The sequence below is a fragment of the Tachyglossus aculeatus genome, chromosome X1 (genome assembly GCF_015852505.1).
Source record: "Tachyglossus aculeatus isolate mTacAcu1 chromosome X1, mTacAcu1.pri, whole genome shotgun sequence".
NCBI lineage: Eukaryota > Metazoa > Chordata > Mammalia > Monotremata > Tachyglossidae > Tachyglossus > Tachyglossus aculeatus.
Window position 1 is genome coordinate 15436887 of NC_052101.1, and position 17262 is coordinate 15454148.

Below are 17262 nucleotides of genomic sequence, written 5' to 3' on the forward strand. Positions count from 1 at the left end.
GTCCATGACAAGCTTATAGCCTAGAGGCTATAAGCGCTTAGTACAGTGCTCTGCACACAGTAAGCGCTCAATAAATACGATTGATGATAGAGGAGGTGGATATAACGTAATAGGCGAAAGGGATCTTCCCAAAGCATTGGCCAGAGAGAAGCAGCATGGCTACTGGAAAGAGCATGGGCTTCAAAGAAGAGGACCTGACTCTGCCATTTTTGGTTGTTTTTTTTTTCTTTAATGGTACTTTGTGAAGCGCTCACTACATGCTGGACACTATACTAAGCGCTGGGGTGGATACAAGCTAATCAGGTTGGACACAGTCCCATTCAAGCGCTTCGTACAGTGCTCTGCACACAGTAAGCGCTCAATAAATACGACTGAATGAATATCCCACATGAGGTTCACAGTATCAACCTGCATTTTACAGATGAGGTAACTGAGGCACAGAGCAATTAAGTGACTTGCCCAAGTTCATACAGCAGACAAGCGGCAAAGTGTAATTTGTTACACGAGAGAGCTTGCCCAGAGTGCAACTGAATGTCCTAACCCACCAACTAAGCTCGCCTTTCCTCAAAACCCAGTATGACAGAGAAATAAAATAAGGCACGACTACACATACATTTAACTAGGTATGATTAATACACTTAATAAAAGCAAAAATAGTGGATTCTGCCGTCTGTTCGGTCCTCTTCAAATCCACGTGTCATTTTTATATTGTATACATTTTTAATTTCATAATGGGTGGGGTACAGTTGGAACTAAAATTAACCTAATCGGTGACCAGACTATTCCCTGGCTAGAAACACTTAAAAGAGTCCAAACAGAAAATACTTTTAAGACAGGCAGAAAAATAAGGCAGCCATATGATTAACAAATCTCAAAAACAAGACATTCACCTTGGCAACGGCACATCGAACAGCCATAGATCTGTCGGTCAGGAGAGACCTGGCATTCTTGTAAATATCCCGATGGCAGGAAGCTGCTGCACCGCCCAGTCCGTTCAGGACTTTTTTTAAACTCATTAAGATTTCACTTCGACCCTGTGACTGAATTGGTGGGCAGAAATCAAAAGAACACAAAAACATATTAAGTTAACCGCAACTCAACGGTTCAACAAGATACTTTACCCCGGCTACGGACCGAATTAAGGGGGGGGGAAAACGAAATCAAGCAGGAAAAGAAACCACCCGAGAGAGAACAAAACTTGCAGATATTTCATTTCAAACTATGTATTCCCAACGTTGGAAGTAGACACTTAATCACACAAATGCACGAAATTGACTCGAGTCACTGAGGCAAAATTAGGATGGATTCATAAATCAATCTGAGGTTTTTTAACCCTGCATTTACAAAAAAATTATTTGGGTTGTAGAAATTAGAAATGACAAGATATAACTTTAAAACTATTCCCCAAGCTTTGACAAAGGATACTAACCCCTGCTTCCTCTTATGTCTACAGGCTAATATCACCCTTGCCATCAACTGCTTGAAAGATATAAGGATAATTCTTTTTCTAATTAAGATAGTCAACTGTGCCCTAAACAGAACAGAAAGTAATAAATTGGTTTGTCCATTTTACCTCGGCGCTTTTTAGAGATTTTAAAAGATTGTTTACTGTTTCTGGAAACGCACTTCCCAACATCCTTCCCATTTTTTCATAAAATGCTCCAACGCATGCCACCGCAGCACTGGAAAACAAAATATTTCTGCATTTAAAACCAACACTGTAAAATTGCAAGGGCCAATTCAGCTCCTCAATCACATTATAAGCTCCTTGAAGGCAGAGAAGGTAGAGAATGTGAAATTGTGAATGTGAAATTTCCTTCTGCTGCACTCTCCCACGTGTTTAGTCAGTCAGTCCTATTTATTGAGTGCTGAATTTCAACTAATGTAAAAAGCCACATTCTCTTGAACACACTGCAATTATTTGGATTATATAGATTTCATCTTATACAAATAGAAGGTTACACCGTACACTTACTGAAGGCAGGAATAAATCTTTTACCTTATTTTTTCCAAACACAATACAATGCTCTGCATAGTGTAGACACTCAAAAGGTAATCGACGTAATTCATGTTTGTCAGGCATATTGGACTCAGTTCAAATATGAACCATAACACATAATTAACTTTTTAAAATATTTAACTGCACCACACCATCTGCAGACTGGAGGTCTTAGCAGCAGACTGCGCACTAGCCTTTCTTGCAATCCTTGGATGACTGTTGTGAAAAACTGGGAAGGTATTAATAATAATAATAATAATAATTGTGTTTGTTAAGAGCTTACTACATGTTAGGCAGTGTTTTAAACGCTGGGGTAGGTACAAGGTAATACGGTTGGACACAATCTTTGTCTCACATAGGGCTCACGGTCTTTGAGAAGCAGCGTGGCTCAGTGGAAAGAGCCCGGGCTTGAGAGCCAGAGGTCACGGGTTCTAATCCCGGCTCCGCCACTTGTCAGCTGTGTGACTTTGGGCAAGTCACTCAACTTCTCTGGGCCTCAGTTACCTCATCTGTAAAATGGGGATCAAAACTGTGAGCCCCCCGTGGGACAACCTGATCATCTCGTATCACCCCCAGCGCTTAGAACGGTGCTTCGCACATAGTAAACGCATTTCAATTTTAGACACCGATGAAGGGAATATAGATTTCAATTTCAAGTTCCTTTCTCCCAAATAATGGTCATTAACCGTAGTGAAAGAGATAATCATTCCATAACTGAATAAACGTACGGGGAACAATCTATTTCTTACCATAGGCTTTATTCTATTTCTTAGAATAATTCATGTCATAGTACTTACAGTTTAGTTGGCAAATAGCCTGCTGTGTCATCTTTATTTTTGATAATATCATTACACTTGTCTAGTGTTTGAAACACGGTAAACGTATCTCCAATGCTGTAGAGGGCTGCCAGATTTTTAGCTAACAGTTTCCGTGTAGGTGGTCCAGGGGAGCTACTTATTAATCCAGTGAGCTGCTCAACTAGCTTTTTCTGTTTCTCTTTTACATCGGTCTGTTAAAGAAGTACAAAGAACAGTTATTTGCTCTCATATATATTCTTTCTTATAGGAAATAAAAGTTAAACTTTTTAACGCATGACCTACATGCAGCTAAAAACTCAAGACGCACGGCTAACAGAAACCTTTGCTCTATTACACAGCACTCAGAAAGAGTTAGGCAACACTATTTTTATTCTTTTCTGATTCAAATTCCTTCTTTCGCCCTTCCTTGCCCTACTCAAGGCAAAATGGCATCCATTGCTAATTTCCTGCGTGCTAGAGATATCGTCATCTGTCCTATCGTGACATGAACTAATGTCCAAAAGATGTAGGCATGGACAGCGAGTAATCGCGCAGCTGTAAGCTTTTTGAGGACAGAGATCATGCCAACGAATTCTACTGTATTCTCTCAAATGCCTACCACAGAGCCCTGCACATAGTAGGCTTTTAATAAATACTACCGATTAACTGACTGAAAGGCAACTGCATACCTTGTTAGCGGCAACAAGAACTTTATCAAGAAATCGCAACCACTCGAAGATAAAGACGGGCCTTTTGGCTTCGGTAATCTGGGCCAAAGCTTCTTCATTGAGCAATAAACTGTGGGCCAACTCCATTCTTGATAAAACTCACAGTTCATCCACAGTGCCTGCAACATAAAGAAACTGCTGTAAATTAAACTAAACATTTTTGGTGGATAGGTCAATAAACGTGTGTTTAATAGCGTAGCTTTTAGCTGGATGCTAAGCAAATCAAACATCCTTACTTAGACAATAGTTATAATCAAAGATTATGACTACGGAAAGGATTACTATTAGGATTTGTTACATACTTTTAAATTTAGACTTTTAGTTTTACATTTACCAGTTTTTTTGATTATGGACATGATGCCATCAACTGGATAAAAAGTTAAATGAGTAAAATTCTTTATTGACCGGCAACTTATAAAGAGCATAAATGACACCTAGATCAGTTAACCCGTCCCTTTCCACATCTGCCAATAGTGACATATCAGTACGACAAATACAGAAGAGATTCAAACTGACTCCGAACAATAGGCTTGAATAGTTTGCCCTGCAATCCTGAAGCCTGGGAGAAAGGTTTTCTTCCCTCTACCTCATCAGCATTTCCCACTGCCCCTTGGTCCAGCCTGGAAAGTATAAGAAAGCACCAGTTTTTTGAGTCCTTGTCAACCTTCGGAACATCTGGAAGGCCGTCGTTGTGGGTACAAGTTATAATTATTGTGGCTGCCTCTTGTGAGCTTCTAGGAAATACTTCACTGTCCTATCTCTTAGGCTGTTTAGTATTTTATTGTTTCAGAGCCCCACGTGGGATAGGGACTGTCCAACCCGATTTGCTTGTATGCACCCCAGCGCTTAGTACAGTGCCCGGCACATAATAAGCATTTAAACAAATACGACTATAATTATAAAATGAGCTGGATTTGGGCCCAATCCTGTCATCCGGTGCTCCCCCTCGTCCCCCTCTCCATCCCCCCCATATTACCTCTTTCCCTTCCCCACAGCACCTGCATATATGTATATATGTTTGTACATATTTATTACTCTATTTATTTATTTATTTATTTTACTTGTACATATCTATTTTATTTATTTTATTTTGTTAGTATGTTTGGTTTTGTTCTCTGTCTCCCCCTTTTAGACTGTGAGCCCACTGTTGGGTAGGGACTGTCTCTATATGTTGCCAACTTGGACTTCCCAAGCACTTGGTCCAGTGCTCTGCACACAGTAAGCATTCAATAAATATGATTGATTGATTGATTGATAATGCCAACCTACTCGCTTTTGCCATCCCTGGCACACGTCTTCCCTCTGGCCTGGAATTCCCTCCTCCTGCCAAATATTACAGACCATCGCTCTCCCCACCTTCTAAGTCTTACTAAAATCACATCTTCTGCTCCTTCTCCCTTCTGCTTCACCTTTGAAATTGGATCCATACCCTATAAACTCTTGACATTCACTCTTCTGTAGTCCCACGGCACTTTTGAACATATCAGTAATTTAATGCCTGCCTCCCCCTCTAAACTGTAAACTCCTTGTGGGCAAAGAACATCTACCAACTCTATGATTTTGTACTCTCCCAAGTGCTTAGTAGAGCGCACCGCACACAGTAAGTGCTCAGTAAATACCATTAACTGGAATATCTGCTGCACTGTACTCTCCCAAATGCTTAGTACAGTGCCCTGTACTCAGTAAGTGCTCAATACCACTGATTGACTGGCTGATTTCCTTATGTGTCTTTTGCTGACTCTTCCTCCCCTTGATTCTTCAATGGTGAGTTCCTTGGGGACGAGGGACTGTGTCTAATTCTCACCAATGTAATTTGTTCCCTCAGTGATTGATACACAGCACTGCACCTAGTAGGTGCTTATTACTACTCTCTGGAAGTAGTACCTCTATACTGTAGCTCCTCTAGACTGTAAGCTCACTGTGAGCAGGGAATGTGTCTGTTTATGGTTATACTGAACTCTCGTAAGCACTTAGTACAGTGTTCTGTACACAGTAAGCGCTCAATAAATATGATTATATGAAATGAAAAAACAAGAAATCAGGCGACCAAAAGGGGATCTCCCTATAGTTAGTGATGAAAGGCTGATGCTTCCTCTAGGCATCCCGTGTACGATATTGGTAAGTCATTTGCAAATCGTTAGCTGACGTAAAGCCTAAAACATACAACGCAAAACAAAGGCAACATAAACGAGCATAAGAATGATCTATGGAAATCATATGACCATGAACAGCCAAACAAGTCTCACAAATACAAATCTAGTGAAGTTGACTATTAGTTAATAAAATGTATTTAGCACCAGTCTAGTGAGGTACAAGGCCCTTCCCTTCCAAGTTTCAATCTTATTTCAAACAATAAGTAGTGTTTGTTGAGCACTGACTTTGTGCAGGGCACTCTGCATAACCAAGGCCAATTTCTACAGGGCCAAAGCGCCCATTTTATGCAACTGGCAGCCCCAAAAATCTCCAGTGGCTACCAATCAATCTGTGCATCAGGCAGAAACTCCTCACCCTGGGCTTCAAGGCTGTCCATCCCCTGGCCCCCTCCTACCTAACCTCCCTTCTCTCCTTCTCCAGCCCAGCCCGCACCCTCCGCTCCTCCGCCGCTAATCTCCTCCCCGTACCTCGTTCTCACCTGTCCCGCCATCGACCCCCGGCCCACGTCATCCCCCGGGCCTGGAATGCCCCCAGTCCCTCTGCCCATCCGCCAAGCTAGCTCTCTTCCTCCCTTCAAGGCCCTACTGAGAGCTCACCTCCTCCAGGAGGCTTTCCCAGACTCAGCCCCTTCCTTCCTCTCCCCCTCGTCCCCCCTCCATCCCCCCATCTTACCTCCTTCTCTTCCCCACAGCACCTGTATATATGTATGTACATATTTATTACTCTATTAATTTATTTATTTTCCTTGTACATATCTATTCTATTTATTTTATTTTGTTAGTATGTTTGGTTTTGTTCTGTCTCCCCCTTTTAGACTGTGAGCCCACTGTTGGGTAGGGACTGTCTCTATATGTTGCCAATTTGTACTTCCCAAGCGCTTAGTCCAGTGCTCTGCACACAGTAAGCGCTCAATAAATACAATTGATTGATTGATTTTCTCTTTCCTCCCACATTGTATTCAGAAACCTCCTGGCTGAGCTCCCTACTTCTGTGTCTCCCTAAACCCATCCGTAATTCACTCTGCGTCTCCCTAATCCCATCCGTCTCCCTAATCCCATCCGTAATTCACTCTGCTGCCTGGATCATTTTACGACAAAACCGTCCAGTCCGTGTTTCCCAGTTCCTCAAGAGCCTCCAGTGGTTGCCCATCACCTCCCCATCGAACAGACACTCCTTACCACAGGCTTTAAAACACTCAACCACCTCGCCTCCTCCTTCCTTACCAACCTCATTTCTTACTCCAACCCAGATCACACATTTCCCTCCTTTAATGCCAAATTTACTCGCTGTACCTCCTATCTTGCCTATCTTGTGGCTGACTTCTCACCCACAGAACTTCCTCCCCCTTCATATCAATCAATCAATCAATTGTATTTATCCTAAAGATAATCACTCTCCCCACCTTCAAAGCCTTATTAAATGCACATCTCCTCCAAGGGGCTTCCCCATCTAAATCCTCATTTCCTCTTCTCCCACTCCCTTCTGTGTTCGTCCTTGCACTTGGATTTGCTGCCTTTATTCACCCCACCCATAAATGCCCCTCAGCACTTACATACATTTTCATGATTTATTCATATCATCTGTGTCAGTTTTAGCTCAGTACTTCTTGTGGAATGCTTTTCATCTCCTTTAAGCACTCAGCACAGTGCTTTGCACACTGTAAGCCCTCAATAAACCCGATTGAATCTCCCTAAGGCCACTGGGCCCAACTTAGCATGTAATAATAACGGCATTTATTAAGCGCTTACTATGTGCAAAGCACTGTTCTAAGCACTGGGGAGGTTACAGGGTGATCAGGTTAGACTGATTAGGTTAGTCTTTTAGACTGTGAGCCCACTGTTGGGTAGGGACTGTCTCTATATGTTGCCAATTTGTACTTCCCAAGCGCTTAGTGCAGTGCTCTGCACACAGTAAGCGCTCAATAAATACGATTGATGATCAGGTTGTCCCACGGGGTCTCACAGTCTTCATCTTCATTTTAATAATAATAATAATAATAATGGCATTTATTAAGCGCTTACTATGTGCAAAGCACTGTTCTAAGCGCTGGGGAGGTTACAAGGTGATCAGGTTGTCCCACGGGGGGGCTCACAGTCTTAATCCCCATTTTCCAGATGAGGTAGCTGAGGCACAGAGAAGTGAAGTGACTTGCCCAAAGTCACACAGCTGACAATTGGTGGAGCCAGGATTTGAACCCATGACCTCTGACTCCAAAACCCGCGCTCTTTCCACTGAGCCACGCTGCTTCTCATTTTACAGATGAGGTCACTGAGGCCCAGAGAAGTGAAGTGACTGGCCCAAAGTCACACAGCTGACAATTGGCAGAGCCGGGATTTGAACCCATGACCTCTGACTCCAAAGCCCGGGCTCTTTCCACTGAGCCACGCTGCTTCTCATGTAAGCTCGCTATGGGCAGGGAATATGAATGTGTCTGTTTATTGTTGTATTGCACTCTCCCCAGTGCTCAGTACACTGCTCTGCACACAGTAAGGGCTCAACAAATACAACAGAATCAATCAATCGTATTTACTGAGCACTTACTGTGTGCAGAGCACTGTACTAAGCGCTTGGGAAGTACAAGTTGCCAACATATAGAGACGGTCCCTACCCAACAGTGGGCTCACAGTCTAATGATGTCAGTCTCCCCCTTTAGACTGTAAGCTTGTTGTGGGCAGGAACTCGGCTATACTGTCTTCTCCAACGTGCTTAGTACAGTGTTTCGCACACGGTAAGCGCTCAGTAAATATCACTAATTGATTGATTGATTGACTGATTGGATCCAAGCCCGACAGGCAGCGAGGTGAGTCGGCAGGAGTTTAAAACTGGGGCCAGCAGTTAGTTACCTCTTGGCTGTTCTGATTCCCAGTCCAGTTTTACTTGATAGTACCCACCTAATCGGAGCAGAAAATCAACGTATCAATACAGGGATACGAGGGCACTTATGCCAGGGCCTTTATTCACCCCCAACCTAACTTTATTGGACCTAGACTTTACTATATTTCTCATTTCAGTCCAATACTGGGGAGAAGGAAGAACGCGTTGAGCCCCCCTTGGGACAACCTGATCACCTTGTATAATAATAATAATAATAATAATGGCATTGGACCTAGACTTCACTATATTTCTCATTTCAGTCCAATACTGGGGAGAAGGGAGAACGCGTTGAGCCCCCCTTGGGACAACCTGATCACCTTGTATAATAATAATAATAATAATGATGGCATTGGACCTAGACTTCACTATATTTCTCATTTCAGTCCAATACTGGGGAGAAGGGAGAACGCGTTGAGCCCCCCTTGGGACAACCTGATCACCTTGTATAATAATAATAATAATTATAATGATGGCATTGGACCTAGACTTCACTATATTTCTCATTTCAGTCCAATACTGGGGAGAAGGGAGAACGCGTTGAGCCCCCCTTGGGACAACCTGATCACCTTGTATAATAATAATAATAATAATAATAATGATGGCATTGGACCTAGACTTCACTATATTTCTCATTTCAGTCCAATACTGGGGAGAAGGGAGAATGCGTTGAGCCCCGCTTGGGACAACCTGATCACCTTGTATAATAATAATAATTATTATTATGATGGCATTGGACCTAGACTTCACTATATTTCTCATTTCAGTCCAATACTGGGGAGAAGGAAGAACGCGTTGAGCCCCTCTTGGGACAACCTGATCACCTTGTATAATAATAGTAATAATTATAATGATGGCATTGGACCTAGACTTCACTATATTTCTCATTTCAGTCCAACACTGGGGAGAAGAAAGAACGCGTTGCGCCCCCCTTGGGACAACCTGATCACCTTGTATAATAATAATAATTATTATAATGATGGCATTGGACCTAGACTTCACTATATTTCTCATTTCAGTCCAATACTGGGGAGAAGGAAGAACGTGTTGAGCCCCCCTTGGGACAACCTGATCATCTTGTATAATAATAATTATTATTATTATGATGGCATTGGACCTAGACTTCACTATATTTCTCATTTCAGTCCAATACTGGGGAGAAGGAAGAACGCGTTGAGCCCCCCTTGGGACAACCTGATCACCTTGTATAATAATAATAATAATTATAATGATGGCATTGGACTTAGACTTCACTATATTTCTCATTTCAGTCCAATACTGGGGAGAAGGGAGAACGCGCTGAGCCCCCCTTGGGACAACCTGATCACCTTGTATAATAATAATAATAATAATAATGATGGCATTGGACCTAGACTTCACTATATTTCTCAGTTCAGTCCAATACTGGGGAGAAGGAAGAACGCGTTGAGCCCCCCTTGGGACAACCTGATCACCTTGTATAATAATTATTATTATTATTATGATGGCATTGGACCTGGACTTCACTATATTTCTCATTTCAGTCCAATACTGGGGAGAAGGGAGAACGCGTTGAGCCCCCCTTGGGACAACCTGATCACCTTGTATAATAATAATAATAATAATTATAATGATGGCATTGGACCTAGACTTCACTATATTTCTCATTTCAGTCCAATACTGGGGAGAAGGGAGAACGCGTTGAGCCCCCCTTGGGACAACCTGATCACCTTGTATAATAATAATAATTATTATAATGATGGCATTGGACCTAGACTTCACTATATTTCTCATTTCAGTCCAATACTGGGGAGAAGGAAGAACGTATTGAGCCCCCCTTGGGACAACCTGATCACCTTGTATAATAATAATAATAATTATAATGATGGCATTGGACCTAGACTTCACTATATTTCTCATTTCAGTCCAACACTGGGGAGAAGAAAGAACGCGTTGAGCCCCCCTTGGGACAACCTGATCACCTTGTATAATAATAATAATTATTATAATGATGGCATTGGACCTAGACTTCACTATATTTCTCATTTCAGTCCAATACTGGGGAGAAGGAAGAACGTGTTGAGCCCCCCTTGGGACAACCTGATCACCTTGTATAATAATAATAATTATTATAATGATGGCATTGGACCTAGACTTCACTATATTTCTCATTTCAGTCCAATACTGGGGAGAAGGGAGAACGCGTTGAGCCCCCCTTGGGACAACCTGATCACCTTGTATGATAATAATAATAATTATAATGGTGGCATTGGACCTAGACTTCACTATATTTCTCATTTCAGTCCAGTACTGGGGAGAAGGGAGAACGCGTTGAGCCCCCCTTGGGACAACCTGATCACCTTGTATAATAATAATAATTATTATAATGATGGCATTGGACCTAGACTTCACTATATTTCTCATTTCAGTCCAATACTGGGGAGAAGGGAGAACGCGTTGAGCCCCCCTTGGGACAACCTGATCACCTTGTATGATAATAATAATAATTATAATGATGGCATTGGACCTAGACTTCACTATATTTCTCATTTCAGTCCAATACTGGGCAGAAGAACGCGTTTTTAAGTCAGAGGGCAATACTGAATTTAACTTCTTGGAAAATAGCCAGATGGGGTGTTGCAAATCCTTTGATGGCGTTGTGCTTAACATGTGCACTGTCTTCTGTCCAAGGTCTGACGCGAATTATGTTAAAGAAGTACGTTAACGAATTACATTGGACAAGCAGCGTGGCTCGGTGGAACGAGCCCGGGCTTTGGAGTCAGAGGTCACGGGTTCAAATCCCGCCTCTGCTGTCAGCTGTGTGACTTTGGGCAAGTCACTTCACTTCTCTGGGCCTCAGTGACCTCATCTGCAAAATGGGGATGAGGACTGCGAGCCCCCCCGTGGGACAACCTGATCACCTTGTAACCTCCCCAGCGCTTTGCACAGAGTAAGCGCTTACTAAATGCCATTATTGTTATTATTATTAAAATTGGGTGATGAGAAGCAGCGTGGCTTAGCGGAAAGAGTATGGACCTCAGAGTCACAGGCTCTGGATTCCAATTCTGGCTCCACCATCCATTCATATTTATTGAGCACTTACTGCATGCAAAGCACTGTACTAAGTGCTCGGGAGAGTGCAATATAGAAACAGACAACATTCCCTGCCCACAACGAGCTCATAGTCTAGAGAGGGAGAAACCAGTTCTCTGCTGGGAGACCTTGGGCAAGTCACAGCTTCTCGGTGCCTCAGTTGCCTCATCGTGGGGATTCAATCTGTTCTCCCTCCTACTTAGACAGTGAATCCTATATGGAACCTGATTATCTTGCATAGTAAAGTGCTTAGCATATTCAGCCATACAATCATACTTATTGAGCTCTTACTGCGTGCGAAACACTGTAATAAGTGCTTTGGAGAGAACAATGTAACAACGGACACATTTCCCTGCCCACAACAGGCTTAGAGTCTCGAAAATAACTGGTGTTAAGCGCTTACCGTGTGCCAGGCACTCTACTAAGCGTTGGGGTGGATACCAGCAAATTGGATGGGAAACAGTCCCTCTCCCTCATACAGCTCACAGTCTCAATCCCCCTTCTAGACTGTAAGCCCATTGTGGGGTAGGGAGCATCTCTATCTGTTGCCGACTTCCCGAGCGCTTAGTGCAGTGCTCTTCACACAGTAAGCGCTCAATAAATGCAACTGAATGAAGTGACATGCCCAGAGTCACACAGCAGACAAGTGGCAGGGTCAGGATTGGAACCCAGGCCCGGGTTCCAGCCACGACTTCATGCTGCTTCGCAGGCGCTCAAGTGGGCGCTGGGCAACGACATTCATTCATTCATTCAATCGCATTTATTAAGCGCTTACTGTGAGCAGGGCACTGGACTAAGCGCTTGGAAAGTACAAATCGGCAACAGATAGAGACGGTCCCTACCCGACAACGGGGTCACAATCAATCAATCAATCATATTTATTGAGCGCTTACTGTGTGCAGAGCACTGTACTAAGCGCTTGGGAAGTACAAATTGGCAACATATAGAGACGGTCCCTACCCAACAGTGGGCTCGCAGTCTAGAAGGGGGAGACAGACAACAAAACAAAACAAAAGAGAAGCAGCAGCATGGCTCAGTGGAAAGGGCCCGCACTTGGGAGTCAGAGGTCATTGGTTCGAATCCCGACTCCACCACTTGTCAGCTGTGTGACTTTGGGCAGGTCACTTCTCTGTGCCTCAGTTACCTCATCTGTAAAATGGGGATGAAGACTGTGAGACCCCTTGGGACGACAAAGAGCCCGGGCTTTGGAGTCAGAGGTCATGGGTTCAAATCCCGACTCTGCCAACTGTCAGCTGTGTGACCTTGGGCAAGTCACTTCACTTCTCTGGGCCTCAGTTACCTCATCTGTCAAATGGGGATTAAGACTGTGAGCCCCCCGTGGGACAACCTGATCACCTTGTAACCTTCCCTGCACTTAGAACAGTGCTTTCCCCTTCTAGACTGTGAGCCCACTGTTGGGTAGGGACCATCTCTATATGCTGCCAACTTGTACTTCCCAAGCGCTTATTACAGTGCTCTGCACACAGTAAGCACTCAATAAATACGATTGAATGAATGAATGAAAGTGGCGAAGCCAGGATTTGAACCCACGACCTCAGACTCCAAAGCCTGGGATCCTTCCACTGAGCCACTGTGCCTCAGTTCCCTCATCTGTCAAATGTGGGTTGAGACAGTGAGTCCCCCTTGGGACAACCTGATCACCTTATATAATAATAATAATGATGTCATTTATTAAGCGCTTACTATATGCAAAGCACTGTTCTAAGCGCTGGGGAGGTAACACGGTGATCAGGTTGTCCCACGGGGGGCTCACAGTCTTCATCCCCCTTTTACAGATGAGGTAACCGAGGCCCAGAGAAGTGAAGTGACTTGCCCAGAGTCACCCAGCTGACAAGTGGCGGAGCTAGGATAATAATAATAATAATTAATAATAATTCTGGCATTTTGTTAAGCGCTTACTATGTGCAAAGCACTGTTCTAAGCGCTGGGGAGGATACAAGGTGATCAGGTTATCCCACGTGGGGCTCACAGTCTTCATCCCCATTTTACAGATGAGGGAACTGAGGCTCAGAGAAGTGAAGTGACTTGCCCAAGGTCACACAGCAGACATGTGGCAGAGCCGGGATTTGAACCCATGACCTCAGACGCCAAAGCCCGGCCTCTTCAATCAATCAATCAATTGTATTTATTGGGCGCTTACTGTGTGCAGAGCACTGTACTAAGTGCTTGGGAAGTACAAGTTGGCAACATATAGAGACGGTCCCTACCCAACAGTGGGCTCACAGTCTAGAAGAGGCTCTTTCCACTGAGCCTCAGTTCCCTCATCTGTAAAATGGGGATAATAATAATAATAATAATGGGCATTTATTAAGCGCTTACTATGTGCAAAGCACTATTCTAAGCGCTGGGAAGGTTACAGGGTGATCAGGTTGTTCCCCGTGGGGCTCACAGTCTTAATCCCCATTTGACAGATGAGGTAGCTGAGGCCCAGAGAAGTGAAGTGACTTGCCCAACGTCACACAGCTGACTGAGCCCCCGCCATGGGACAACCTGATCACCTTGTATCCCCCTCCCAGCGTTTAGAACAGTGCTTTGCACATAGTAAGCGCTTACCAGATACCATCATTATTAGAACAAAACATGGAGACAGGCGTCAATACCATCAGAATAAACAGACAGTGTACTTCCCCAGCGTTTAGGCCAGTGCTCTGCACACAGTGAGCGCTCACTAAATACGACTGAATGAATGAATCATGAAGAAAATAAATTCATTCATTCATTCAATAGAATTTATTGAGCGCTTACTGTGTGCAGAGCACTGTACTAAGCGCTTGGGAGGTACTAGTTTGGACGGTCCCTACCGGGGCTCACAGTCAAGAAGGGGGAGACAGACAACAAAACAAAACATTTAAACCAAATAAATAAAAAATAAACAGAATATGCACAAGTAAAATAGAGTAATACACATGTACAAACATGTACATATATACAAGTAAAATAAATAGAGTAAAGAATATGTACAAACATATATACAGGGATTATTCATTCATTCATTCAATCGTATTCATTGAGCGCTTACTGTGTGCAGTGCACTGTACTAATCAATCAATCAATCATATTTGAGCGCTTACTGTGTGCAGAGCACTGTACTAAGCGCTTTGGAAGTACAAGTTTGGACGGTCCCTACCCAACAGCAGGGCTCACAGTCAAGAAGGGGGAGACAGACAACAAAACAAAACACTTAAACCAAATAAATAAAAAACAAACAGAATATGCACAAGTAAAATAGAGTAACACATATGTACAAACATGTACACATATACAAGTAAAATAAATAGAGTAATGAAACAAACATATCTACAGGGATTATTCATTCATTCATTCATTCAATCGTATTCATTGAGCGCTTACTGTGTGCAGGGCACTGTACTAAGCGCTTGGGAAGTACAAGTTTGTACGGTCCCTACCCAACAGCAGGGCTCACAGTCAAGAAGGGGGAGACAGACAACAAAACAAAGCATTTAAACCAAATAAATAAAAAATAAACAGAATATGCACAAGTAAAATAGAGTAATACATATGTACAAACATGTACATATATACAAGTAAAATAAATAGAGTAATGAAACAAACATATCTACAGGGATTATTCATTCATTCATTCATATTCATTGAGCGCTTACTGTGTGCAGAGCACTGTACTAAGCGCTTGGGAAGTACAAGTTTGGACGGTTCCTACCCAACAGCGGGACTCACAGTCAAGAAGGGGGAGACAGACAACAAAACAAAGCATTTAAACCAAATAAATAAAAAATAAACAGAATATGCACAAGTAAAATAGAGTAATACATATGTACAAACATGTACATATATACAAGTAAAATAAATAGAGTAATGAATATGTACAAACATATATACAGGGATTATTAATTCATTCATTCAATCATATTCATTGAGCACTTACTATGTGCAGGGCACTGTACTAAGCGCTTGGGAAGTACAAGTTTGGACGGTCCCTACCCAACAGCGGGGCTCACAGTCAAGAAGGAGGAGACAAGACAACAAAACAAAACATTTAAACCAAATAAATAAAAAATAAACAGAATATGCACAAGTAAAATAGAGTAATACATATGTACAAACATGTACATATATACAAGATAAATAGAGTAATGAACATGTACAAACATCTATAAAGGGATTATTCATTCATTCATTCTATCGTATTCATTGAGCGCTTACTGTGTGCAGGGCACTGTACTAAGCGCTTGGGAAGTACAAGTTTGGACGGTCCCTACCCAACAGCGGGGCTCACAGTCTAGAAGGGGGAGACAGACAACAATCAGTCAATTGTATTTATTGAGCGCTTACTGTGTGCAGAGCACTGTACTAAGCGCTTGGGACAAAACAAAACATTTAAACCAAATAAATAAAAAATAAATAGAATATGTACAAGTAAAATAGAGTAATAAATATGTACAATATGGAGATTATTAGGAGAAGCAGTGTGGCTCATTGGAAAGAGCCCGGGCTTTGGAGTCCGAGGTCACGGGTTCAAATCCCGGCCCTGCCAATTGTCAGCTGGGTGACTTTGGGCAAGTCACTTCATTCATTCATTCATTCATTCAATCGTATTTATTGAGCGCTTACTGTGTGCAGAGCACTGTACTAAGCGCTTGGGAAGTACAAGTTGGCAACATATAGAGACCAGTCCCTACCCAACAGCGGGCTCACAGTCTACAAAGGGGAGACAGACAACAAAACAAACATATAAACCAAGTAAAATAAATAGAATAAACATGTACAAGTAAAATGAATAGAGTAATAAATATGTACAAACATATATACAGGTACTTCACTGCTCTGTGCCTCAGTTCCCTCATCTGTAAAATGGGGATTAAGACTGTGAGCCCCACATGGGACAACCTCATCACCTTGTCACCTCCTCAGCGCTTAGAACAGTGCTTGGCACATAGTAAGCGCTTAATAGATGCCATCATTATTATTATTACACACATGTATACATATATACAAGTAAAATAAATAGAGTAATAAATCATCATCATCATCATCAATCGTATTTATTCAGCGCTTACTATGTGCAGAGCACTGTACTAAGCGCTTGGGAAGTACAAATTGGTAACATATAGAGACAGTCCCTACCCAACAGTGGGCTCACAGTCTAAAAGCACCTGTATATATGTTTGTACATATTTATTACTCTATTTATTTATTTTATTTGTACATATCTATTCTATTTTTTTTATTAGTATGTTTGGTTTTGTTCTCTGTCTCCCCCTTTTAGACTGTGAGCCCACTGTTGGGTAGGGACTGTCTCTCTATGTTGCCAATTTGTACTTCCCAAGCGCTTAGTACAGTGCTCTGCACATAGTAAGCGCTCAATAAACACGATTGATGATGATGATAAAAGGGGGAGACAGAGAACAAAACCAAACATACTAACAAAATAAAATAAATAGAATAGATATGTACAAATAAAATAACAGAGTAATAAATACGTACAAACATATAAATTCATGGAAAATAAATGGAATAGTTAAGGAATTCTGCCTTCCCCTTGGGAAGGAGGGAGGTCTCACCTCCTCGCCTCAGGAGGAAGTCCTCCTCAGGTCGTCGCCGGCCGAGGACCCGGATGCACCGCCGCGCATGCGCCGCTTGG

The 17262-nt window shown here is 42.6% G+C and overlaps 1 protein-coding gene across 2 annotated transcripts in view; it reads right to left on the bottom strand.

Moving 5' to 3' along the window:
* The window catches only part of HEATR5B (HEAT repeat containing 5B), a 108748-nt gene extending 91521 nt beyond the window's left edge, over nt 1–17227 (bottom strand). For both annotated transcript variants that reach the window (XM_038772110.1, XM_038772109.1), the window contains exons 1-5: nt 17183–17227; nt 3486–3643; nt 2797–3008; nt 1574–1682; nt 891–1040 (exon numbers count right to left, since the gene is read on the bottom strand). In XM_038772110.1, the coding sequence (XP_038628038.1) occupies nt 891–1040; nt 1574–1682; nt 2797–3008; nt 3486–3611 (597 nt within the window). In that variant the 5' untranslated portion in view covers nt 3612–3643; nt 17183–17227. The remainder of the gene's footprint in view (nt 1–890; nt 1041–1573; nt 1683–2796; nt 3009–3485; nt 3644–17182) is intronic.
* Between the last annotated feature and the right edge of the window lie 35 nt (nt 17228–17262).